A 27,913-nucleotide genomic window follows, 5' to 3' on the forward strand; every position below is an offset into this window, starting at 1 on the left:
GAGTTGGAAAAGTCAGCGATTCATGCTAGCTTAATTAACGTGAGTGCTGGCAAAATGGAATTTAGAGATACGTAAAATCAATATATTTTTAAACACATAACGATATTCGGATGCAGATATGCGTTAAAATTGAAATTCTATTAAAAATATTAACTTATTTCGTAGGTATACTACATTTAAATACGTACTGAAAACTTTCTTTAGCATTTTTTGTTTAGAAGCTTGAATTTTTCTCCGATTCTCTTTTTAAACAACGTTCATGTTAGTTTTTCATTAAACTTTTTCGAAAATGAGAAGATCTTTATTTTTCTAAAAAACCTTTATTCAAAAATGAATAACAAGTATACCAGGATAAAAGACAGAAACATTCAAGCAAGTAAAAAAATGCAGTCCTCAATTAAAGATATTGTTTCCTACATACGGGTTTGTAATGGATTGAATGCACACTGAAACGGTAAAACCTTGATAAAATTTATTTCTCCAAAAACGCTTTACAATTCTGGTTCAGGTTATTTAATTTAATTACGGCAAAGCCTCGAGGGCTATCTGCCTAAGGGGAGGGATGCCTTCGTGGAGGACTTTCTAAGGGAAACTGGCTCATATACACGTTTTACAATTCTGGAACTTTTCATATAAATGTATACTTACAGCTCTTCTCAGTAAGACAAGGTACAATGAGTGACTACCATTTCAAACCACTAAGAACGTTGAACACAAGGCAATGCTAAGAGCCTCAAAAACATAAGCTTGCACAGTAATCTCTTAATACTCTGAGTTAACTGAGAATTGTGCTGTCTCCGGTCTTGTACAGATTTCCCGCCACCGCCAAGAAATTTTCAATTTTCCGGTCTTCGATTTCTCAAAATTTCTGGATGGCATATTATGTTTCAGTTTTATAGGGCCACATACAGTCACAGTTACACAGGAATCAGATCATACACAGCCAAATGGTCGCCAAGCTTGGTGTCTATTGACGACTTCTCGCCAAATTTATTGACAAAAATTAACCGCCAAAGCCATCACCATCTTGGCGCTATATCTATTCCCTCTAATTTATTGACAAAAAATTATTTATTTATTATCTCTAAATTATTGACAAAAATTAGCCGCCAAAACCATTGCCATCTTGGCACTATATCCATTCCCTCAAGTTAAATCGACTTACCCCTGTAACTTTGTTTTTCCAGCGAGGCTTGACAATCTTGAGGGCTTTCATGTTACGTTATCAAAAGATACTACAATTTCCATATAATTTCACTAAAATTTTTTCACCCTCAACTTCGATGCCGGATGCGCACATCTGTTCATCCTCAGTACTAAAATCATCGATTCAAGCATCGTAGCTAATTTCTTCTATTTATAGTACCAATAGCAATCGCGAATCGTTGCTGGTGGCAGGTAACGTGTTAGTAGGCATTTTTTGAGAATGCTGTAAACATCTTCGATTGAATTTTAATTCAGGGGCTGTGCGGTCAAATTCATCGATGAATATCCTCAGTTTCCAACAGCTCAATGACAGACGCTCTGTGATAGGTGCAATACAGTCGTCCATGAAGAGAGGAAACTGCTCCTGGTAGAAGATGCACATGACAAAAGAGAATATTGGCGCATCTGCGGTCATCGGTGACTAAATTTTTTAAAAAGATGCGGACCTCCATATGGGACCAAGCATTATAAGCCTGCTCAAACAATGATTCTGCCACTTCCAAACCAGGGTCTCTGGACGATGCTGTAATAAAGATTCTAGATATTTTCAAGTTTCTAAAAGCTACAGTAACTAAATCATTTCTCATCCGTAGAAAGCTCTAGAATCGTGCTGATCTCTCTAGTCCTTGTGCTCTTAGCATCATAGCCTCATGCATTTCTTTTGTAAATCGTCATATCGTTCATTCCGTCATTTGAAGTTAAATTAGAATTGTCTCTTTATCGAGACAGATGCATGCGATAAAGATCGCTCATCTTACAACATAACATGGATACATAAAAATACTATTACGCTATTGAAATTATTTATGTTAATCTCAGATACAATTATCTGAATTTCTGAATTTAAAGAAATGAATAAAAGTATTACAGCGTGATAAGAAAAAAAGAGGAAAACATATGTGTCATTACAACTATATAAATATTTTGTAGTTTGAGCACCCGTGAATCAATATACGAAGAGCTTCAGTGTCGCTTTTTCAAGAAAAATACAGCTCAAAATTCAAATAATTAGTTGAAAGTTAATTGCGAAAAATATATAAAACAAAAATATGGGTCAATGACTTTAATGACTTTCAGAGTGATAATCATTATTTCTCTAGGCAATTTATCTAATATTAAGTTACTTGTCGGCAAATACAATTTCTGATTTAACTGATATTAATTAAATATGGTGTTCAAGCAATTTGAGAAGTGAATCATTGTGTCATTTTGTAAGGATTTTAAGTTTTACTAACGTTTATTTTATTTTAAAACTTTGCTATACTCTCTTATTTTCTATTTTCGGCCAGAATAAGCGCGAGTGGGAATTGTTTATGTTAATCAGGTTGCAAATTGTATAGGTATTTAAGAAATGGCTTTTAGCCAAGAGAAGAGAGAGTCTTCTTGCTGCATTACCACGCGCGTGCTTTTCAGTCAGTTTATGTCTGCCTTTAAGGCCAGAACATAGTTTCTGCTGATATTTGAAGACGTAGAGTAGTTTTTGCATTTCGCTCACTATATACGTAGTGTCAAAGGCCAGTCTTCGCGTTTCTAGTCTCTCTCTGTAAAGCATCTAAGTTTAGTTCTTATTTAGTTAAGTTAGTTTATTTCTTATTTTCTACGTTTTAGACCATAATTGCTGGTCTCTGCATCTCGAAGTATGGAAACGACTGTACAATGTGAGAAATAAAGGGTAAAGCTAACCCTTCTTAGTGGTGTTGTATCTCCTCCACATACACGAGCGTAGTATGAGGAAGCTTTCTGCTTCCATTCAGGATTAGTAAATGTTTCCAAAGGCAATTAGAAAGAACAGCAGTCCTGACAATTTAAAATTCTTATTTTTATGGAAAATTAAAGCAGGATACGAAATTAAGCTCATATGTTCAAAACATTATTAAGAAATCTCAGAATACTTATTTAACTGACAAACGCTACAAAGATAACGTTATTTAAATTACATGAGCAAATCATTTTAATAATCAAGTCAGATTAATTAGTTATAGCAACATGCGCATAAATTATTTGCTGGAGAGTGATGATTTCGTGGAAGTTTTTCTCAGAGAAATCGGCCAGCGTTCACTTTATGAAGGGCAAAATTATTAAAATATCCATCTGTTAGCTCAGCGGGAATGGAATCTATAAAGAATTTAACAGTATTTATTCCTTAGGGTCAGGTACAAAAAGGCGCATACTGCTTATTTTATTTTTATTTGCAAGATTTATGAATTATAAATATCTCGTCGGTTCTCCAATTTATCAATTAAGTATGCAAAAAGAATTATTTCAGTCAATGATCCCAGCTTCTGCATAAACAAGGAACCATTTAAGACACATAATGGTAGAATCGGCTGCAAAACATATTTAATGTTGTTACTAAAATATTTATGTTTAGGAATAATAAACAAAATTTTTTCAAGGCTAAACTTATATTTAGTTTAAGGCTAAACTTTCCAGGAACGTATATAGATAGATGCATGCAGATTCTTCCAGGTGCGCAAAGTTTTATAGTAAAACAACACATAAACGAATAATGAGATTTATAAATAAATTTTGAATGCCATTTTGGATATATGTGTCAAAAGCATATTTATGTCCTTAAATTTTAAGGCTCAAAACGCAGAAAAATTAATGAGAACATTTTTCGCCCTTATTCTAAGTATAATAAAATCAGCATCAGTGACGCTTTTGATATTGCGAACAAGTACATCATCACACTGTCAGTAACATGAATGATGTTAACCTAGCGTAAGGTACATAGGCACGAGAGTCCCTATTTGACCATCTCATATATAGGGCATAGTTCCAAATACCTTTAGTTGCATTGTTCCAGTTGCTTCTACAATTATGAGAAAAATGATAATGTATATGTTTCTAAACATTACCTCAAATTATGGTTTTGTACCCACTTAAGTAGAAAGAAGAATTCAAACACACTTACCTTAGTAAAATCATTCGAATAGAAAGAGCTCTGTAACCCACAAAACGCACTGCAGGGTATCAGTAGTAACAAATTAGGGTTTTTTAAGAGTTTCACAGCTGCTATAAGACGACTTTTCACAGCCTGGCAATCGTTCTCTCTTCTGACATCGTTGTTCAAAGGATCCACAAAAAACCCTGTTAAAATAAGAGCTACTACACCCATGGCCAAAAAGGTACCGATCAAAATATGTCTGTCACGATCAGGTGGCGGTTCTAGATTAGTATTTGTAATATTATCCTTTTTCGAAGCAAAATTAATTCCGCAGTGAGTCTCAAGAGAAAAGTTATTGGGAGGAGGAACATGTTTACCTAGGCTGAGTGCAAAGTAAGATATCACATTACCCCAGACCTGAGTATTCTCCCCAAAGAAAAGATAGATGCCAAAGAAGCAAGCTGTGATCGTTTCCTGTTTATATTTTGTGATATCTTTATACCGAATGGCCATTTCATCAATGTACACCGATGCAGCTGTGCTCAAAGGACCAGATGCCAATCCAAATAAAGCAGCGCCAATCATCATAGTGTCCCAGCGCAAACTAAGATTGGATGCTATGTATGGGCCACTCAGGAGCATAGCTAATATGTATGTTCTCTTGCTACCAAGTCTTCCTATCAGAACATCAGGTAGCAGTAAAGAAGAAATCATTGAGAAACCATAAATAACCGCTTGGGATTCGGGACCCAAACCCTTTTCTGCATTCATGGTGCTCTCTAAATTGGTGAGTGCCCAAAATCCTGTAAAGAATAAAAAATAGCAGAAGCACAGAAGTATAAGATTCTTCATGATTCTTCCCCTGCTCATCTTCAACGGAAATACATCGTTTGTAGTTGGTGTTGATTGGTTTATGCTGTGGTCAACAATAATATTATCAGCTGCCACATCCGTCAGGCAGTTGCTTTTATCTGCAGGCATCATTTTTCAAATTTCAATTAAGGACAATTTTTCATGAGTTCTCGAACTAATTCACCAGTATTTTAAAATAAGATGTTAACCATAATTTTGCCCGAAATATTAAAGATGGTTTTAATCAATCTTCAGTAAGATCGTCAGTATCTTACAAAAAAAAATATATCAGCCGCAATTATTAGTAAAAATATTGCATCGCTTATATTGGTCACACATAATAAAAATGATAAATGAAGCAAACGTTGTTGTACGCTAAGAAAGAAGCAGTACTCCTGAATTCGAATGAATAGAATAATTTAATCATATTGTTGAAACGCGCAAAACTGCGAACGTCATGTAAGCATATTATTATCGAAGCAAAGGATTAACCTTCTATATTTAATCGAGATACCGTTATCTGAGCGATAAACTTTTTTAATGTTTTTTTTTTCATTTATTTATTTTAGATTATTACAAAACCGAGTAACAAAAGAACAAAATAAAAAAAAATTAAAATACTAAGTCATTATTCGTGAATGATATTCTAATCACGCAAAAAATATAATTAAAGAAACTATTATTTTTAAGACTTCTTTTTGTATGTAAGTATCCTCTTTCACTGCATTCGTTATTACCGTACTACCCGAAATTTAGACTACAGTAGGATTTTAAAATTGGAAAAAAATAGTAAATAGGCATAGTTGGTCATGGCACACTTCTATATTTTGCTTCAGTTTCCAGTTTGCATTCACTTTTTAACGCACAAAGCACTTGGTTTTATTTTTAATTAAATATAAATGGCTTTTTCAGATGTGTTGTGTATCGCTAGAATTTTCTCTGAAACCCTTTATCAGAAATATGCGATTTCCGGATATTTTCAGAGTATATTAAAAAAGAAAAATCTGAAAAGGTTCAAATTTTTAATGGTCACCCAAAAAAAAATTTTAAGGCTTTTGCTATGCTCTCGCTGAGACTCGGGGGTCTACCAGTCTGCTGCTGCACTTATTCCTATTTCTTTTTGTCTTTTTAGCATACCCATTTCTTCGCACTTACGCCAAATACAATCCAACATTAAATTACAAATATTTTAAAAGCAGTATAGTTGCAATTTTTTTCAGTCTTTACTCAGTTCATCATATGAATATTGCGTTTTCTTAGACAGATGGTTTGGGAAACTTTATGCAATTTTATAGCAAAATCGCAAAATATTTAAAAACAGCATATCTTAAACTTCCGATAGGCAGTTTCGACCGCTGGATATAAAATATTTTATTTCAAATAATGTTGCCATTACTCGCTTTCAAAAGTTGAGTTTGTTAATCAAAAATTCATTAAAGGTTTACAAAATATGAAACATAAAGTTCAAAATCATGGCTTCTAGGTGCACATATTCGGATGTAGGGCTGCGTTATTCGAAATTTGATGACCCTAAATACCGTCGTTTTATCACAGTTCCAGGAACGTACATGCAAACGTTTCATTACTTATTTTTTTAGAGTAAAACAGGGCCATAATATTTGATGGCAACAATTTGAAAAGTGATACAGCCGTTTATAATGGCCGACGCAAAATATCGTTTCGAGACTGATGGCCCGTTTGGACTAATAATAGCAAACTTGAATTTAAGCCTCCGTTTAAATTTAGAAAACTGGAAAAATAAACCATAAAATTCAATTCAACAGCAATATCGCAAAGTAATTTAAAAAGAGCATATTAGAATTTCCGATACACAGTCTCGTGCGCTGGAGATAAAAGTGTGTTTTTTTCGTACAGTGTTGCCATTTCTCGCTTTGAAATCGTTGATTTTCTTAATTAAAAACTCATAAATGCTTTAGGTTTAGGCTGTTGTGCAGAGGACTACCATTGGTTAACGATTGGTAATGTGGGTATTGTCCAACTGAACTATTTATCTTTATCTGAACATTATTACTTTTTTGGAGAATTTTGACATATTTACAATGTAATTATGACATATGGTGCTTTTGATACTCGAATACATAATGGTAAGTATAGGACATCATGAACATAAAGGTACATAAATACAGAACACACATAGTAAATACAAGAACATAAAGGTAAATACATAACATAATGGTAAATATATTTAATAATGAAATATGAAACAGATAATAAAACAAATTCCAGATTCCAGATGCAAATTCGCAGGAGGATTACATTATTCAAAATCTGATGACTCTAAGTACCGTTGTTTTATCACAATGCGAAAAACATTCATACATTTATACAGATTCTTCACTATTTAATTTCTTTAAATATAATACAGGTCGATAATATTTGGCGGCAACAATTTGAAAAGTGATTCAAAGTTTTAAAGTTTTCGACGCAAAATGGCAAAACGAAATTAATAGCCCTTCTGGGTTGACGCGTTTTAGGCTAATATTGTTATAACAGCTATTAGAAAATGAAAAACATTTTTATTTACTTAAATACGTATTATATAAATATAATAAGCTACTCAATTTATTGAGAATCTTCTCTAAATACACTAACATTTTTGACAGCTTCGCTTTCAGAATTTGGATTCTCATCTTTACCACTTCTTCATTTGTTAATATCTTTCATATAAATACTGGTAGTTGTGGCCGGCCAAAACAAACTATTTTCGTTTTGATGTTTCATGAAAGGAATAAAATCTTTTTAATTCACTGCTTTAAATGAAGACATTTATAGTTCTCCGAAAAAATACTGGTTTTAAAACATTATTCACTTTGTCTATGGAGCCTTCGCACATACCATTACATTTCGTACGATTTTTTAAGGCTTTATTCTGAAATCCATAGGAACGAAGTTAGGGAACGCAAAATTTAGTGCCACTATTGAAGTAATGATCAAACATCAAATATTATTGGATTCATCATCTATTATATGTTTCCACCTACTTCCGAATGGAATTAAATCATAAATCTTTCGGTAATTTACTTTACTTAGATTTCCTGACCATTTATGTACTTCGGAATTATCTTTTAGATATTAGATTTTAAGGTGAGATCTACCCTAATTTAATTCAATTTTCAAGCAAACTGACAGTTAGCAATTTCAAGTTTTCTATGAACTTTCGTTTAACCATATTCACGCATTTTATTTTACGGACCACTTTCCTAATATTTTGTTTCATATGTTTGTTCGACTGTTTTGTTTTCCATATTGCTTTAAAACCGGGAAATAATTGTTTTAAATAGTCGACTATTTTTATAATGTTTCATACTAACAATTTTGCTTTTTTTGGCATTACAATTATAAAAACTAGCTATTTCGTTAATATAACTTTCGTTAAATGAAATGCCATTTTTAAAGGATTTTAGCATTAAATTACTGTTTTGTTGAAGAAAATGAATCTCTGTTACGTCAACTTGAAGTATTTTCATATTTAATCTTTATTGGCTCACACTTGAATATATTTTTCTCATTCTTATTCAGGACGCAAAAACAGCTCAAAAATCAATAATTAACTATGTTAGATTTATTTTAATTAAAACATTTTTATGCTGAATCTTTCCTTCACTTATACTCTTTCGTCTGCTCTACCAGAAAATGTAAATTAAATTAGTTTCAATAATGAATTTAAGCTTAGAGAGAAAGCTTTGTAGCCTCGACCCAGATGCAATACTAGACCAGTAATGAAATTAATCATTTAATTATTTCTAAAGTTATTATATTTATGAAATTAACGAGCAGATCGTATACTCCAGTATTCAACTAATCGAATATTAAGATATTGGTTAAGAGTTCTCCGATTAAATAAAAAAATTAGTAAATGCTTTACACATACGATGGCTGAGAAATATACACCATGTAAGCATGAAATTTGGAATTTTGTGTAAGCAGGTCATTTAGTTTTAAATAGATTAACTATTCACATCATCAATGATATGTTGATTTGCTGACATATGATGTTTTTCAGAGAAACGACTAGAATTTATATCTCCACAAAACACCGATTTTTCAGCCCATTTTTTCCCTGAAAATCGGACTTACGAACAGACTAGCAACGTACACAGATTTATACCTCAAGCACCGGTGGCCATATACTCAGTGGTTATTATTACATTTATGGATCACAAATATATAAGTAATTCTCCAAAGTATTAAATAATTGCCGAAAAAGTTAATTTAAGTTAATGGTGTTCAAATTCTGCACACACATAGAGCACACTAGTATTTAATATATATACTGGCATATGGTCTAAAAAATTTGCTTTGTTGAGGCAAAAATTATTATCATTATGTCTTGAAAAAATAAATAGATTCAAAGGTAATAGATATACTTTTTAAATTATCTTCAAAGTTTCGGAGGTAACACCACACACAAATATAGCGTAAGGTAAGATATACAAGAAAATTCAAATGCCATCCGATCATATTTTCGAAAACACATTCATGTATTAGATTTTAAGATTTAAATATTATAGAAGTTAAAAAGAATGTTCGGCTTCTGGCGAAGGATAAATTCAACATAGTCAGTTTTTAGAGATGCTGATATTTCAACAACTTTTGAAAAAATTTAAAAGCATGAACACATATATACATCTGAAAATCTACAATCACTAAAATAATAGTGAATTCTGAGTGTTGCAGCTTGGTCACCACTAATTTAACTGATTACATTTAATTATAAGAGCACTGCTTTATTACTTATCTCACTGTACAAAAAGGGATTACATAAATACTGTTAAATATTATCAAAGATTAAATTTTATCTGAACCTATAAATAATCCTTAAAAAAAGCGGAATTAAAAGACACTTACCTCTGTAAAATCATTCGAATAAAATGAACTTTCTAGTCCACAAAATATACTAATGGGCAACAGCAGTAAAAGATGAGGATTTCTTAAGAGTTTTACGGCTGCTATAAGGCGAGATTTTATAGCGTAGCAATTATTTTCTTTTCTGACGTCGTTCTTCAAAGGCTCCATAAACAACCCAGTTAAAATAAGAGCTATAACACCCATGACCAAAAAAGTACCGATCAAAAGATATCTGTCATGATCAGATGGCGGCTCTAAATTCGTATTTGTATCATTATCATCTTTGGATGCAAAACGAATCCCACAATGAGTCTCAAGAGAGAAGTTACTGGAAGAAGGAGCATGTTTTCCTAAGCTAAGCACAAAGTAAGATACCACATTTCCCCAGACCTGAGTATTCTCCCCAAAGAAAAGATAGATGCCAAAGAAGCAAGCTGTGACGGTTTCCTGTTTAGATTTTGTGATATCTTTATAGCGAATCGCCATTTCATTAATGTACACTGATGCAGCTGTGTTCAGTGGACCAGATGCCAATCCAAACAAAGCAGCGCCAATCATCATAGTGTCCCAGCGCAAACTAAGATTGGATGCTATGTATGGACTACACAGGAACATAGCTAAGATATATGTTCTTTTGCTACCAATTCTTCCTATGAGAACATCCGGCAACAGTAAAGAAGAAATCATTGAGAAACCATAAATTACCGCTTGGGAGTCGGGACCCAAACCTTTTTCTGCATTCATGGTGCTCTCTAGATTGGTGAGTGCCCAAAATCCTGTGAAGAATAAAAAATAACTCAAACTCAGTATTATAAAGTTCTTCAAAATTTTTGTTTTGTTCATCTTCAGTGGGAACGCAACATTTTCAGACGGTGATGATTGATTTATGCAGGGGTCAACAAGAAGACTGTCGCCTGCTACAACCGACAGGCAGTTCTCTTTCTCCATAAGTGCCATATCTCAAAATTTCACTTAAAGACGTTTTCCAGTCTTCAGTTGGTTCACCAGTAACTTAATATATTTCTTGTGGAAAACATTAAAAATAGTTTTAATCCAATTCAATCAGCCCGCCAAAATCCTAAAACAAATTTGCTAAAATCTAACAGGTTACTCAAAATATTGCATCTTATTCTATTACCAAGCGCATTAAAACTATGCTGAAGTGAACGTGCTGAAGCAGAATTCTTAAATTCTAAAAGATATAATTTAATCAAATCACACTGTAACTACAATCACGGGATCAAACTCGTATGATGCTGCGATTGTAGTTACAGAGCACTATCGGGGCAATAGAGTTTGACCTTGAAAAGAATCGAGGTACTGCTATCTGAGAGATAAATTTAATTTCATATTTTATTTAAATGATTACTTGTTCAAGTAACAAAAGGATTAAAAAGATAAAAGTTATGACATTTCGTCACCGATCTTAAACGATATCGTAATCACGCAAAAAATGCAACAAAAATGTCATTTTTCAAAAGCGATTCTTACTTTGCACTTGATTTTTCACTATATTTGATATTAGTTACCATACATTCCCGTTTTCATTTCCAACGAGGCATCTACAGAATATTAAAATAAAAGTAATTAATTTTCTAATTTAACTTCAAACTTTATGATACTGGGAAAAGAGGTATCCAAACGAGAATTTTATGGCAGAAAATTGTAGTATCTTCGTTCCCTAGAATAAGTACCTTTATCTTAACCGTGTGACTTATACTACAGGAAAAGCCATTTTAAATCACTGATGGATATGAGAAAACATTATCTTTACAGTAATTTCTCACAAGCACACCTGCTGAAAACTAAAAAATGATTAGTTTCCTATATTTTATTGCATCCACAAAAAATATTTTTAACGACATCACTTTTAAGTAGCATGAAAAGTATTCGGGAAATGATAATTTCATTAGTGTAGGAAATGAAAATATTTCTTTTTATATCATGCTATTAAACGCATATAAACAGATAAATAAATGCAATAGAGTCCCGCTACCTGACTTAAATGTGTCCACAATGGGTTGGATAATCAATTTTTATTTTTGGAAACTGTTTATTATAAATAAACCGCATACTTGGACATAGCGTCATTTTCTGTAATTGAACAAAAATTTATTTCCCTATGTTAAGTAGTTTACTTTAGCATTAAGCTTTATTTTTTGCCAAAAAGAATAGAAAAAAATCTGACAGCCATTAAAAAATCCTTATATGTTAATTTTCTCACGGTATGATTCGCAGCTTTTGAACTAGGATTTTTTCTTTTCTTAAAAAGCAATGGATAATTCTGTCTTTTACTGAAAGCGCACTTCTTTTATTGTTGATGTCACAATAACGAGTAGTATATTTACAAAACCACTTTGTTTCGTTTGTGCCAAATGAATAAAAAGAAACGAGTCCAGAATAAGGCACATCGTCAACAGGTAGAATACTGAATAAAAGAATAAAAATTAAAAGCTTTAAATGGATCCAATAATCAAATACCAGAAACAAAAACAGACCAAACGAATTTAAAAATTCTTTCACCATATCTCTTGTCTTTTAGATCATCCAAATTACAATCTTTCTAGATTTTGCATCATCCGAAGGGAATCTGTAACACTTGGTTATAATTCACTATTTTTTTAACGTGAGCAGTACATATAAAAGATACAGAAATTTCATGCAATATTTCTCCTACAGATAGTCCAGATATCATTAAAATAGAACTTGCACCTAGAGGAGCAGGAAGACAGTGCACATGCTGATATTTTAATGTCGAGATGATAGTGGAACATTATGAGAAGGCAGCGAGAAATCGCTAAAGTGCAAAACTCTTAACACTGATAAAATATATTACAGATTTTTGAGCGATGGACAGAATTATATTTTGTGGTATTTTAACTGCAGAGCGAGTCAAATTAGTTGATGCTTTGATATAACATTAAATTCATTAAGGGTATGAAAGGAGGTTTTAAAGAAAAATAGTACTGCATTAATTGGTAGCTTTCTTTAATGCATTAGTTTGTTCTATAATGATCTAGACTCATGCTGCTGTTCTAGTATAACAAACATTATTAAACATCGGGTAGATGTTTGTTTCAGATCGTGGTATGAGTTCAAAATTCTACCATAAAATGGCTCGCTTATTCCCAGTACAGAAGCACTTACGAGACGTAACGTAAAATGGGGGAGGGGGGGAAGACGACCGAAGACAAGTTTATATGAGGTTCAGTGAAAGATAATGCATATGGTTAACCCTTTCCGGCACGCTACCTTTTAAAGTCGGAGTTTTGATGAAAAAAAAAAAAAGGTAGGCAGTATAATTAGGCCTAAAGGAGTACACAAGTAAAATTTTGTGAAGATAGCACTTATCGTTTTAATTCTGTGGGTGTGCCCAAAGTGGCACACTGATTGAATATAGCTTCGAAAAGAGTGCTGAAACGAGCATTGTTGTCAATGAACTGACCGATGAGATGCGGAGAAACAAATAATAAACAAATAATTATCGGTGAGCCCGGTCTGGGGAAACCTAGGGTTCGCCGTTTGATTTTAGGCAAGATTTCAAGGTAAAAATTTCAAGGTAATAATATAGAATAAGGAGATTAGCATACAGCCAAAAAAATAACATAGAAATTTCTTTTCAAGCAATTCGTTTTATACCCTAAAACAATCTGGAAGTTTTCTTTAAAAAATGAAGGTCTTAAAAACTAAACATGGCTAAAATATATGGACTGGTTTGTTTAAAGCTGCCATCTACTATAAATAAACAAGGTTCAGAGTAACCTATAAATCCTTTTTCATTCAATTTTTCTGTGCGTACAGAAAGAAATTTTTAGGTGTGTCCAGACCACTGTGCCGCAAAGGGTTAAAATGAGAACAGGGTTTCTTTGAAAAGAGGTGCAGTTAGCAGAACAAGCTATTGGTGGCTGTATGTGGTGAGTAAGTTTCCGCACGAAATTCCTCTGTATTTAACTGGATTAGGAAATCCAGCAAGGGAAATAAAAATACAGTGAAACGAATGAGTACTGATAAATCACTAATGAGGGGTACAGCAGGTGTCCAACTTCATACTGACAAATCGAAGCATAACCTTCGATAAGGTACAACTTGAAATAGAGGCATTGGCCGAGGAACTCTATAAACGACAGTGTATAAAGTTTTGAAATTGCATGACATTTGTGTTGAGAGTTGTCCCAGAGGTTCACTGACCTACAGAGACAGTAATGTCTGATAATGTCCCAGGACAGTGTTGCATTTGACTACGCCCCTTTCGATAAGATGGAGGGAAATCTCTATGACTGACCATCTGCCAGCAAACGACTAGCTGCAACAGCTTATGCATGAGTGGTTCCGTAGTACTTCTAAGGAATGGTTTATTGGATATATTCGAAAACTTCCTGAGAAATTAAAACCTTTCTTCCATTTGGGTAGCAATCTCCTGTAATGTATTCCAACTTTTAAAGCCTGTTTTCTCACTTTACTCTTCTTAGTGCGAATCATTACTGAACGACCAATACATATAAACAAGCAAGCACATATATATCCGCAGTTTTTGATCAGAAACGGTTGCAGCGTTCTATTTAGATTATGAGTTCTCATTAATAAGACGCAGCTTCGATACACATTGCCCGGAATAACACTGCAGCTATTTTCACTAATGCTTTGCGTTACTGAATTTAGCTTTATCTTTAAACACGATAACTTCAAGCTAACTGTTTATTGAAACATTTCCATTATAATTCTAAACACTCTCCTAAACCAGTAAATTAATTTTTAACAAATTGATTAAATTTCAGATCAACTGTAACCTGGCGATTATTTATAATAAAACTTTTGCACTGAATAAGTGCTTATTTTTCCGCTCTACTAAATGTGAGAATTAAATGACAATATTATTTGTGGAACCAGAGGTAATCTACATTAAAATTATGATATGGTATTTAATAAAATTTTCCATCTGTCTCTGACTGAATCAATGTCTAAATATACTTAACTTTAGAAACTTACACATTTAAGATGTAATTTGAAAAACATTTTAAAAGTTAAAATATGCATTTTACCGAGCAACTAAAGAAATTTTCTGTTTTTCGTATCTCATATACTTGTACTACCCAAAAGTATTATATATTAAAAGTGTGATATGGTATTTTATACAGTTCCGCCAATCTATGACTCAACACTAAATCTTTACTTTAATACATTTTAAGAAATTACACATTTAAGAGTTAAACAACATGGTATTTTACTGTACGTTGTAAATAAATTTGCCGTTTTCCGTAATACTTGTGCTTTCGCTTTGAGATCCCTCTTGATCATAACTGTATTTAATGTCTTCGCTTAGATTAACCGGTTTGCAAACTAATATATTTTTCTTTCTAATTATGGGTATAAAGTTAAGTCAGGTAATTTCACCTACTTTGCTAGTACAAACAAAAATGTTTATTTACAAATCAATAGCAACAGCTCTAATTAAGCTTCTAATTAGGATACCTTAATAATAAGACGGCTAATCTTACTTTCATTTAGTATTAAATTCAAATTCCACTTATGCTTGTAATAGTTCACTTATTTTAAGCACCAAATAGTGAATTAATCAAGTCTTTACATAACAGATGAAGGTAAACTAATAAATCAAATTATCATATTTACTTTCATATGCTCACGAAGATAACGATAAGAAGTTGCTACAGTAAGTATTATATCGCAAAAATAAATAAATAAATAAATAAATAAAAATAAAAATAAAAAAATAAATAAAATAAATAAATAAAAAAATAACTGATAGATACAAACATGTTTTTTTTTTAACTGCAGTAACTTTTATAGCTTACTTTAGCTTACTTTTACTTTTTTTTTATCCAGTAACTTTTATAGCTTACTTTTGCAAGCGTTATTTACTAGTGTAGCAAAAATTAATTTCATCCGCATACTTTCTATATAGTTATTCTGATATATAAACGTCCCTGTCAGAGTCTTTTATAGGCCATTACTGTACGCTACATCACGCTGCCAAGCCATTCATTCATCCGCGCTATTTGATAACGATTTTCATATACCAAAAACGATCCAGGCAGTATTCAAATAGTCAGTTCCCATAATGTCGCAAGTCGCATGCTGTCAAATTATGATATAACTGCAAATGCGAACACATTAAGCGACAGAGACGTGTGCTTCTTGATAACATATATAGTTAATTTATTTTTATTAATATACTTAAATGTCATTACATACAACTGATAATTTTTATGAACATTTGGAGCATTTTGTTACTAATGAAGTACTACTATATTCATATTGTGTTTTTCCTCACAACTGTTCTAAAGAATTATGCTATTGAAAGCTGCTTGACTAGCATAGTGATTCTAAGAAAGAACTCCCAAATTTTGCACTTGAGTTCGAATTAAGTAATAGGTTCGGAAGGACTATTCTTCGATGGAGGCAAACTGTCGTGCTAGGTATTCTGATGGTGCACCACTTCTAATTGATAAGCAACTTCGATGCTTGTGTTTACCTTGTCTAGCAGTGCAACCTCGAACTTAAGGGCGGATAAACTGCATGGATTTAAACTCCTTTTCTGCGGTTGGTTGTAGAATACAAGGAGCCAATCTTTCAGGTACTATATCTTGGATAGTCTCGATCTCCAAGGTATTGCACAAGGTGGATTTTACTGAGCAGATATCTAACTATCCGTATTGGTGCCCAAGATGTCTAAGCAGCGATAATACGTACAATTTTATCAAAAGTAATTCTTCCCGGACTTTCGGGATTCGACAAGAGAAACAGTAATTTTGTGGGAAAATTAAACACATGTAATATTAATAAAATAGAGAAAGCGGGAGAAAAAAAAACGGAATCGCCCCGAAATCATGAATAAAAGCTTTATAGGTGCATTTCGTCATAAAAGAAACAAAAATTATACCTTTTGAAAACTTTTTCCAGTAACTTTTATAGATAAAGCAGTGCATGAAGAATGATATTTACAATGAGTACTTCGAAATATATTAGACTTATTTAGTTACGAGTAATACTTTACTGTTTTTTCTAATTTTGTTTCATTTTATTAAACAAAAAGTAAAGCTGAAAACGAAATAAGATCAGTTTCATATGTTTTCACATATTAAAGAAAGAAATTGAATTGTAATATAGAAATAAAAGACACAATCTATACTTGTTATTAAATTTAGATAATGCCATCAAAAAAAATTCCTTTCCTTAGAATTAAAGTATTATTATTTTATTATTATTATTCACGTGTTCCGCCCTAAGTCACTACACGGAGGGGAGGGATGCCTTCGTGGAGGATTTTATAAGGAAAACTGGCTCGTATTAACACGTCACACATGGGGAAAACACGAAAACGCCCCTGAAGCCAGTCTGTTCGCAGATTTTTAACCTCGGACCGAACTACCAGTGTTCAGAGACTTTATCACTCGGCCGCTGGTAGGCTAGAAGTAAAGTAGTATTCTTTTTTAATAAATTAATAAATAATTATTTTTAATATTTATAATAAAAAAGTATTCCCTTTCTTTCGACTTTGCAAACTTTTTTTTTTTTTTTTTTAAGTTTATTCTGTTTGCCACTTTTGTAACATCAGAATTAAAGGAATTAATTCATTGCATATTTTATTTTAAACGTTTAAAATGGATCAACGTAACAGATGTCCTCTAAAGTTTTCTTAACTACTGCACTCGTTTAAAATTACCTTTTCTCAAGAACACATAAGACACACTAAAAAACATAGGGATTATTTACTGAGGAAGTACATTCAGAAATTTTGTAAACTGCTATGAAGTCTTTTTTTCATAAATTTAAGGGTAGTTAGCCCTAGCAAGATCCATATAATTCATTACATTCTTTTTTAAGTAAAATTTCATTCCATAACATGCCATAAAATGTTTTTATAACATAAAATGTCTTCAAAAAAAACTTAGCATATTTTTAACGAGTTTTTTAGTGAGAAAAATCTGTTAGAGATTTAATTTATCAGTGATCAAAACTTGGTTTTATTATTTTTAAAATTAGAATTAGGTATAATTGCTTAGAAAGGCTACAGCTTTTCACAAGGCGTGTAATACTCATAATTGCAATATTTTTGAAAATGGGCATTGAGACAAATTTTCCAGTTACAATTCTTCAGCATCAAATTATAGCACAGTCTTCAGCATCAAACAGTCTCCATAAATTAAAATGCAATGAATATTCGGGTGAATTGTTGAAAAATAATTATTTTGTTAAACATTATAATATGGTAGTGAATGTAATTAAAATGATCAAAGATAAAAACACTTCACATAAATTACAGTATAGAGACTTTTAGAATGTTATTTCAGCGTTAAATAATAAACAATGTGCTTAATTAAACCAATCGCTGTGATGATTACTAATAAACGTTTATTCACACTATCATAACAATGATACGTTCTCTTCAACGACAGTACTTTTAACTTTTTCTACAAAAGGGAGTAGTTAATAATAACTTAATCATATATTGAGATACATTATAAATCTTCAGACAACTAACACTGATTTGATCTTAGGTCCTGCTACTATTTTATAGTACACCCAGCAAGAAAATGTTGTAACCTCCCAATATATAGTACTGCTTCAAAAGATGCCTGTAGAGGACGTAGAAAAGTATATATAAGAGACCAAGTGAGCGCAGGAGTAGGTAATGGTAATGTGTTTCTGTCTCCACAAATATGGGTGCAAATAAATAACAAATTGTATTAATATATCGAAAATTGGATATATATATATTGACAAAACAAGTTTAAAAAATACATAATATAATCATGCATAGTGTTTTCGCGCGTTAAACAGCTGACATTTTTATTCAAAGAAACCAAAAATTGAAATTTATAAGTAATAAATTTCACAAAATACTATAAATGTAAAAAAGATTTTAATAAACTAAAATACTTAAAATAAAATAAAATTATAAATTCACTTACGTTTTCAATTCTTTGGATAGAATTCTCTTTGTTTAAAGGTAGAACTGACTTTGGTTTTCCTTGCTTTGGGGTAGGGCCAGAATTTCCGGGTAAACTATTATAATTAAAATACATGGGAACGGTTCATCGGCTAATTTCGGACATAGAATGGCAAGGAATTTTATGGAAGACAGATTTCAATTGATTTTAATGTTCCTCCTCCTGACGAAGTGGCATTGAAGTTGATTCAATTCCCCTTCTTTTATATTCTTTACTCTTTAAATTTCATTGATTTTTTTAAGTACGGTATTACTTGTTTGAAGTATTTTAGTTTTAACATTTATTAAATTATTTTTTACATTTATAGGATTTTATGATTTTCCTGAAGTTAAACAGATGATTTCACTTTCAACGCTCAAAATCTACTACATGACATCAACATACAGAATATCCATGATAAGCCAAATAATTCATTTCTAAAGTAGAAGAAACTTTAAAAGAAGCTTAACCTGCAAGTAACAAAAATTCAAATCCAAATACAAACTGCAGCATAAAACACACAGTTCCAAAGAATGACCTCAGTAATGACATAACCTTTCACAAAAAATATTAAGCCAAACAAAATACTTTCTTTCCATCTGGTTTCTAAGATTCCGTGTGGGAAATCACCGACGATAAAACTTAATGTAACCTATAATTAGGTAAATACTTTTTATTGTAACGTAGCAAATAAAAACTGGCAGTGTGTTAGAGATTTTTTCTTAATTACTTACTGTACTACAGCTAAGGTAGGTACAAGAAAACACTTCATATGAAAAGAGCTGACAGAAAAAAATATGAGAGAAATATACGTACAAGAAAGCACTCTATGTGAAAAAAGTTTATAGAAAAAAAAAGAAAAAAAAAACTTTTTTATCGAATCTTTTCATATGAAGCTCTATGGAAAGAAGAGCTGATAGAAAGAAATGTACAAGAAAACACTTGGTATGAAAAGAGCTGATAGAAAAACCTGAGCTGATAGACACCTTTCTCTGCTCTTTTCATATTAGAAAAGGTACGTACAAGAAAATACTTCGTATGAAAAGAGCTGACAGAAAAAAATTAAATTATTGCTGTGTTTCAGCACTAAATTCTGGAAAAAAAACATTATGATTAATTTCACAAAAACTTTTGTAGTTCATAGATCATCGACTTCTCTCAAAGTAGCTAGTTTCAGATACCTGTTCGCTGGAGTATAAAAGCTTCTTTTCTTACATTTTGTAAACATACTGCATTATATATATATATATATATCTTTTTTATGAAACCTTATTTTTTAAAGTATTTACTGTGGCATTAAGGTAACACTATTCACTTCATATTAGATAAACAATGTATTAATACCGGATCTCTAGCAAATCGATGCAGAAACTTTATCAGTTTTTTACATGAATTGGGCTATAAAACGCGATATAGATTTTAGATATTTGAGAAATGTTAAGAATAAAAGATCAGGCAGGGAAACTAAATGCCTGAAAACTGCTTGAAAGATCAAGTAGTTACTGTTGCAGTGAAAGGACTATAAGTTCTCAAGTTTAATTTTAGCTCTCGAAAACAACTTCTCATTTAACAATAATTCAGCGAACTTAAGACAATAGGCTCGCTCCTAAAACTTAATCTACGCAGATAGTGGCTGTAATTCATTGTAAATCTAGCTATGGAGATATAAAGTTAAAAACACTCCGTCACTGCTGTACTCTATATTTTTAGCATATTTTCCTTCTTATAAGCGTAAGTCTTCTTTCATTTTCAGAAGAAAGTGGGTGAGTTTCGGAGACGAAAAAAAGTATAGCATTGATTTCACAACGTATAACTCTTTAATTAATTAAACGTATAACTCTTTAATTAAAATTAAAATAACAGCTTACATCCCTTAGAGGATGCGTACAGTAAGGCAAATATAGAATGTGTCATTCACCATTTCATAATTATTTTCGTGAAATAAATACCTACTTACAAGGTAAGGAAAGATTACTTTTTTGAGTGTGCAAATAAGTGTATTTACACCATTTAACAGCAGTAAAAACAACAATATATATATATATAATTAAAGAAAGTTACAGTGCAGAAAAATTGCTGACAAGCACAATAAGAACGCAGAATTTAAAGTTCTTCTACGTAAATGAACACATAGAAGAAAGCATAAATATTTTATCCGTTTCGAATAACCTAATGACCCTACAGTGGCGCCCTTATTAAAAAAGGCGTTGAATGATGATTCTTCACCACCAGGATTTGACGACTGAGTCGCCTAAACCTCAGTCGCCGTTTAAAAATGGGAGTATATAAGATATTTCTCCCGTCTTCTTGGCACGCCTTCATGTTGTAGTGGTCAGCACGCTCGACGCGTATTCGAGAGGTTTGTGGTTCGAGTCCCGGCGAGGGCATTGCTCATTTTTCATGTGTCCTGCTTCGAAATAACCTAGTGAATCTACAGTGTTAGTACCTCCTTCCCCACAGGAATCGTATGCCACTACGATTAACCCATGTCCTCAGGGTGTAAAAGCTTTCATCAGTAAAACTTAATTGTGCTTTTCTGTTAGTTGAAACTAGGGCAGCAAAATATGATTTTCCAGCTGCACGCAACGCCTCCACATTGAGGATAACTTAGGTAAGAAAATTATGGATATGGCGCAGGATCGAGGTGCATATTTGAAGAAGCTGAGTCTCAGTCTCAGGGGAGAAAATTATTTGTTTGACTATCCGCAAAAGAAAAAGCTCGTATCTACATTACGTTTGAGGAAAATTACGAAGTGTCATGCAGATAGCCTTTTCACCAGGATTCGAAACCAAGTCGAGCAACCACTACTGATAGGCAGATCACTGTCCACTGAATAATTGTTTAACTTAATAAAGAATGTAACTTCATGATTATGTTTTCTAAAACCTTTTCCGCACTATATATATTTTGATCTAGGTTATGGACGCCATTTTTCCGCCCTTCGAATAAGAACATTTTTACTACAGAACTATTAACTGAAATTATCAGAGAATCTCTAAAACAAATTCTGCACATTATTTGCAAGATGAATAACTTGTTCAAAGTAATCCTCAGATTATCGTAAATCTGATTCAAGATCAACTACATCGGTAATCAGAAGGAAGAAAACAAGCGTGAGTAACAGAAGTTAAAGCTGGTGTGCTTTCCATCGCTGAAAACAAGCGTTCCTCAATTTAGACTGATAACAACAGTCAATAACCACACACTATTTCTAATTGAAGAAAAATCCCGTTGTTGATTAAAAAACAATTCGTTCGCCGCCGAACAGGCTTCCGAGCGGAGATAAAATGTACTTGTACTGCCAGCAGCCACCATAACTAGTTGGACTGCCAGATCAGCGATTCTTATTTTGTATCAGCCAAAGTAAATTGTTACAAAAATTAAAGAATATGTATCCATGACATCTTTGCACTTTGTGCGACGTGTGTATACAAATGATATATTACATAATCAAAATTTGCAGACGAGAGCTAAGCAGTTACAACTACTGCCTTCAACCATATTTATAAAAAAAATACAAGTTTGAAAGTTATTAGAAACCTCTTAAAATCGTGAAGTCTTGAATTCATATTTTGTCCCAAATCTTATTTTGTTCTTAGCTAGTTGGGAGAGGCCACACAATTGAATCCCAGTCAAGGCAATTAGATCATAATTACATGAAAAATGTGGTCACTATTTAAATTCATTTTTCATAAATTCTTAAGTCAAACTTCTCATGGCGACCATCTTCCTAAGAACCACTTTCTCTAAAAGTGACCAGCATTTCTAAAAATACAAATAATAATGCAAAATATTACAGACAGTACTTTCTCGTAGCTCACTCTCTGTATAGAAGATAAAAGCTATCTGAAATCATAAGAAAACATCTTGGGGAAGTTTCTCGGTATTTGAAACATAAATAATCAATAAAAAATATTCAACAAAATTATATATGGAATTGTTTTACACTGAAAATGCATTCGATTGAAAATTAAATATCCTTCTAAATATATTTATTTATATATTTACTCACTTATTTATGTATTTCTTTATTAAGAATTCGACTTAGAAAAGGCCACAGCTAAAACACGATCACTAATTATAATATAATATAATATATTATAATTATAATAAGTATAAAACCATATCATCATGCATTTTGTTACTGAGACCTGTTTTGTGCTGCGTCTATTTATTACATTCTTTCTCCTCAATTTTTTTTAATTATTCAACAATAGTTATGTTGACAATTTTATTCAATTACATTGAATAAAATATGAAGATGGGACGAGATCTAAATATTCTCAAATGCGAATTTAAAAAATTTCTCAGGTCTCTCGAATCCTTATTTTTATTACGTTTAATAAAAATAAGAAAAAGAAGGGGGAAAATGTTTAATAGTTAGAGTTTTTAAAAGAAGTATAATTTCGATTATACAATTAATCAAAAACGAATTTAAGAATAAAGATTTTAGAAGTAAAGTTCTATTTAATAAGAATAAAAAATAAAATCCAGTAACCGATTTACATAGTTAAAACTCTTGAATTGTCATATTTATTTTCTCAATTTAATTTGACATATTTGAGTAACAACTCAAAGCTTTCTCATTGTCCCAAAATCTTTTTAAGTAGTAAATGTAAAAGGAAGAAAATTATTTCAAGATTTGACATACTAAAAATTTCAGAGTGTATACAGAATCGCTAAGAAGTGGAATTAGCGATTGAGTCTAACCTAACTTAAAGCAATGTAATTCTATTTTTTGGTAAAGGTTTCGGCTGAAAGTCAATAATATTAATTTTTCAAAAACTTTGAATTAAGATATTTTACAGATAATTTATATTCGAAAGATTTAAATGACAGAAAATGTACAAAAATTCGAATTTCGAATTCACTCTGTATCGATTATACTTCGTTTTTCATCTAATTTCCCTAAACATTAAAGTTTATTGAATAATAATTATTATTCTAGGTTCATATTTTTTTATATTCTTTCATATAAATTTATAATCGCGAATCACTTTCGTATTTTCATCACTTATCTATTATTCTAAAATTTTCTGCATATACAGATATATGTAAATGATTATTGCTATGCATAGCAATATTCATTATGATATAAATTTCATAATTACACATGAAATTATGAAAGTTTCACAGATTACTAACTGAAACTTATTTGAGTTTCGGTTAGCATTGTGTGAGATAACTTTACATGAGAACATGATAAAAAACATCTTGTTATTTACTGCAGTCATAGTTTAGCCATCACGCATTGTATAAAATATTATGTTTCATTAAAAGAGATAAGTTAACATTATGTCAACTTTTTAATTTTTTTAAAATTAAACTTACCTGTGTGAAATCACTTGAATAAAAGGAGCACTGAAGCCCGCAGAAAATACTGAGAGGTAACAGCAACAGTTGATGCGGATTTTTTAGAAGATTTAAAGCACTCATGACATGGTTTTTCACATCTTGCCAACTACTTTCCCTTTTCTCATAGATATTTAAAGAATCCATAAACGAACCTGCCAAAACCACTCCTACAACAGCCATAACCAAAAAAATGACAATCAAAAGAAATCTGTCATCATCAGATGGCGATTCTAAGTTTGTATTCATATCATTGCCGTTGACGAATTGAATTCCACAGTGGGTTTGGATGGAGGAATTGCTTGAAGGTATGGCATGCTTTCCTCTCTTTAAGACAACGTAGGATATTAGATTTCCTGAGATTAGAGTACTTTCTCCAAAAAAGGTAAAAATACCAAAAAAGTATGCCATCACGCTCTCCAGTTTATGACTTGTCGTAATTTCATACAGAACTGCAAGCTGTTCCGTGTATGAGGACTGAGATGTATTTAGAGGACCAGCTACTAATCCAAAAAGTGCGGCAGCAGTCATCATCGTGCCCCATTTCAAGCTGAGGTTACATGCAATATACGGAAGACTCACGAGCATAGATAAAATGTACGTTTTGTGAGAACCAATTTTTGCTATGAGAATGTCTGACATGAACAAACAAGAAATCATGGAAAATGCGTAAATTACTGCCAAAGAATAAGGGCCTATACCTTGGTCTGCATTCATAGTGGTCTGGAGATCAGACAGCGCCCAGAACCCAGTGAAGAACAAGAAATAAGATACGCTCATAACAAAGAGATTCTTCAAAATTCTTCCCTTGCTCATAGTTGATGAACATATTTCAGATGTATCTTGACTTCCCGGCACTTGGTTTAAGCTCCATTGAGTAAGCACTGTATTGGTGGTACCATCTGATAAGGTATTATAAGCATTACTCTGAATAGAAAATTCTTGATTATTCAGTATAAGAACCATTTTTTAAATTGCTTTCTTAAGAACAGTTATCTTATATGTCATTAATTCACCACCGATTTAAGGTAAAATCGACTATACTTGATCTTTTATTATGAACAGTACATATACATAATGATGCTTTGTCGAAAAAGGTTCTACGAAACTTCAGTGCTTGAAGAAATGAAAATCAGAGAAGAAACTACACTTTGACTACCTAAAGAAAGGATAAGCGCATGCCCGAATGCTGAAGTCGAATGGCAATGCAAGCATAATGAAGCATTGAGAACAAGTCGTACAGTAAACAGGCACTATCAGGAGAGTACACTAACCCCAAAGAGGGAATCAAATGGCTTATCTTAAAGATAAGTTTATATGTTATATATGTTCAAGAATTTCAGCAGTTTAAGAACCAAATTACTACTAAATTTTAAAATACATATTTAATATTGAAATAAAGCACTGGATATAAAATATTTACTCAGTCTAAAAGAAAATACTTCTTTTTGTCATTATGCTGTATGTCTTATATTTTAAAGGCATCTACAGTTTTCACTGCCTAAGCAGAAATGCAATACAGAAATATAAATAAATCATTAGTTAAATTTTAATCTGTAAACTTTTCAAGCTCCGTTTCTAGAAATCTGGAATTTAATGTTTTTCGCTGTATTTATGTATGTTTATATGTGAGGATATATGTACGATGGAATGCATGAATGATCTAATATATGAGGATGTAAAATATATGATAGAGGTGTATAAGATGTATAATGTAGGAGGAAGGAAGGAAAAAAGAATGGATGTGGCAAAATATAGATACGCAGGTAAATGAAAAAGTATAAATGTCTGTTATTTTAAAGCTTTGCTTTACATTCATCTCGTATTTAAATATTAACATCACTGAAATTTTATGATAGTAAATATCCTGCAATAAAGTATAAATATCTTGAAATAAATATAAATACTTGCTAATGTAAACTAAGTTTAGTTATTTTCAGTTATTTATGCATGTACGCATTATTTGGCATTATTATTATTGGTTATAAGAACTAACTTATGGCAAACAACATATCCCTAATGTTTTTTTTTTTTTTTTTTTTTTTTTTTGCCATAATCGAAACTCAACAGCACATCCTAAAACTCAAGTGCGCGTTTGATCTGACAGTTTAAATACGTAAGTACCCTATAGCAAACGATCCGCGTCTCAAATCCAAACGATAGATTTGGCACATAAAAAATCTAAATGGGACTAGTCATAATAAATAGTACCACGAGCGCTCACGTCACGTACCCAACGCAGGCAACCATCACTGCCTTAAAAAATAATGAAATGCTCACCATTAAACCGACAGGTATCCCTTTACGCAATTTATTTTTTTACAGTAATCGGCGATAATATTTATGTACAATAACTAAAAAGTTATCAGTAAAACATATTTGGAAAATAATATAACGATCAGGAGGAACCCATTCCGTTCACTCGTAAATTTAGGGATAATAACAGAAACGGTTGTAGACAAATGGTTCTTAAGCGTTTTTTACGCCCCATGTACCCCTTTCATCATTGCTAGACAATCAACCTCCCCTCTATTCCTTTCTAGAACTCAAAAAATACATATACAATTATTTAAATTTAGGTTATATTTTAATATATTTAATATTAATTAATATATTTAATTTAATATTACACAAGCATAGAAAATGCTAAAATGTTGATAACTACCAAAACTCAAATGTAAGTAGTTTTTATATTGCTAAGTTAAAATTCAGTTGTTAACAGGTGAATAACATGACTGCATTCCAACATAAACCGTAACATTTCTTTCCGTGGGAGAACTCCTGTTCTAGGCACAGCAGTCCTTTATTCCTTGAAATAAGAAACACATGGTCACTACATAAACAAAACAAATGTCACATCGCACAAGTCAATTTAAAAAAAAAAGTATATTCCAGTGTATCTCCTTTGAATCCTAGGAGTTTCCCCCCCCCCATTGATAGAACAGCTGGTCTGTTGGATTAGGTGCTCTTAAGCATGCTGGATCCCGCATAGTGCTATGTCCTCTAAGACTTGCTTATGTCAAAAATACTAAAAATACTCTAAGTCAAAAATACTGAAAGAAGGACTGGAACAAGGAGGGCAAGTACATGGTATAAACAAGACAGTTGAGACTAATTTGAAAAATGACTTATCTTGAGAGCAGGAGAGTTGCGAAGAGGCGCTTATGACATTGTTTAGTAACTACGTGCACATAAATTGTAATGCATATGTAATGCCTATGCTTACATACACAAGAAGCTCTACTGATAGCAAAAATCATCAATATAAATATCAGTAGTTATTCGAAAATTTCATTTAAATTCCTGTAAATTAGATAGATTTGTAGTTAACTCACATTTTAAATCTAATTATTATAAACTGTCTTATAACTCAATTGATATAAACTCCGTGTAACGAGTGTATTTCGTCACAGGCAGCTGATGACGAGGTTAATTATTAGCGTTCAAAGATCTTATACAATGAGCTATTGATCAGCTAAAATGGTGCTTGAGGCAAGAATAATGGCTGTCATATTTGCCATATTTATTATCAATGTGCTTATTCTGTAATCTGTTACTTTAAAATAGGCGTTTCAAGGTCGCAGCGACTTTCCCCTCATTTACGATCGTAGCATATGTGTCGTCATCATCTCACAAAGGGATTACGAGATTTTAGCAAATTAGAGAAATCAACCTTTTTTCAGCAGCAGTCGTTCCTATAGTTGTGAGGTGTAATTTAGAGGGAGAAATGGCCTTAAAATTCTGATTCTAAAGTAACAAAATATAATTTAATCTGAATTTTTTGGAGAAAGCCGA

General features: G+C 32.0%; 1 protein-coding gene across 3 annotated transcripts in view; it reads right to left on the reverse strand.

Moving 5' to 3' along the window:
- Nucleotides 1-27,913, reverse strand: part of LOC118196440 (N-acetylglucosamine transporter UNC93A-like) — a 116,073-nt gene that overhangs the window by 77,281 nt on the left and 10,879 nt on the right. Inside the window, exon 1 of one of the 3 annotated variants that reach the window (XM_035367910.2) lies at nt 9,818-10,998. The exons of 1 other annotated variant lie outside the window; for it this stretch is intronic. In XM_035367910.2, the coding sequence (XP_035223801.1) occupies nt 9,818-10,774 (957 nt within the window). In that variant the 5' untranslated portion in view covers nt 10,775-10,998. Of the gene's footprint in view, nt 1-4,123; nt 5,355-9,817; nt 10,999-27,913 lie in introns of those variants that run through there. One more of the 3 variants, XM_035367902.2, reaches the window with a different exon arrangement.

The sequence above is a fragment of the Stegodyphus dumicola genome, chromosome 1 (genome assembly GCF_044657685.1).
Source record: "Stegodyphus dumicola isolate Sdum_Otavi_A_Nest chromosome 1, ASM4465768v1".
In the NCBI taxonomy this organism is placed as follows: Eukaryota; Metazoa; Arthropoda; class Arachnida; order Araneae; family Eresidae; genus Stegodyphus; species Stegodyphus dumicola.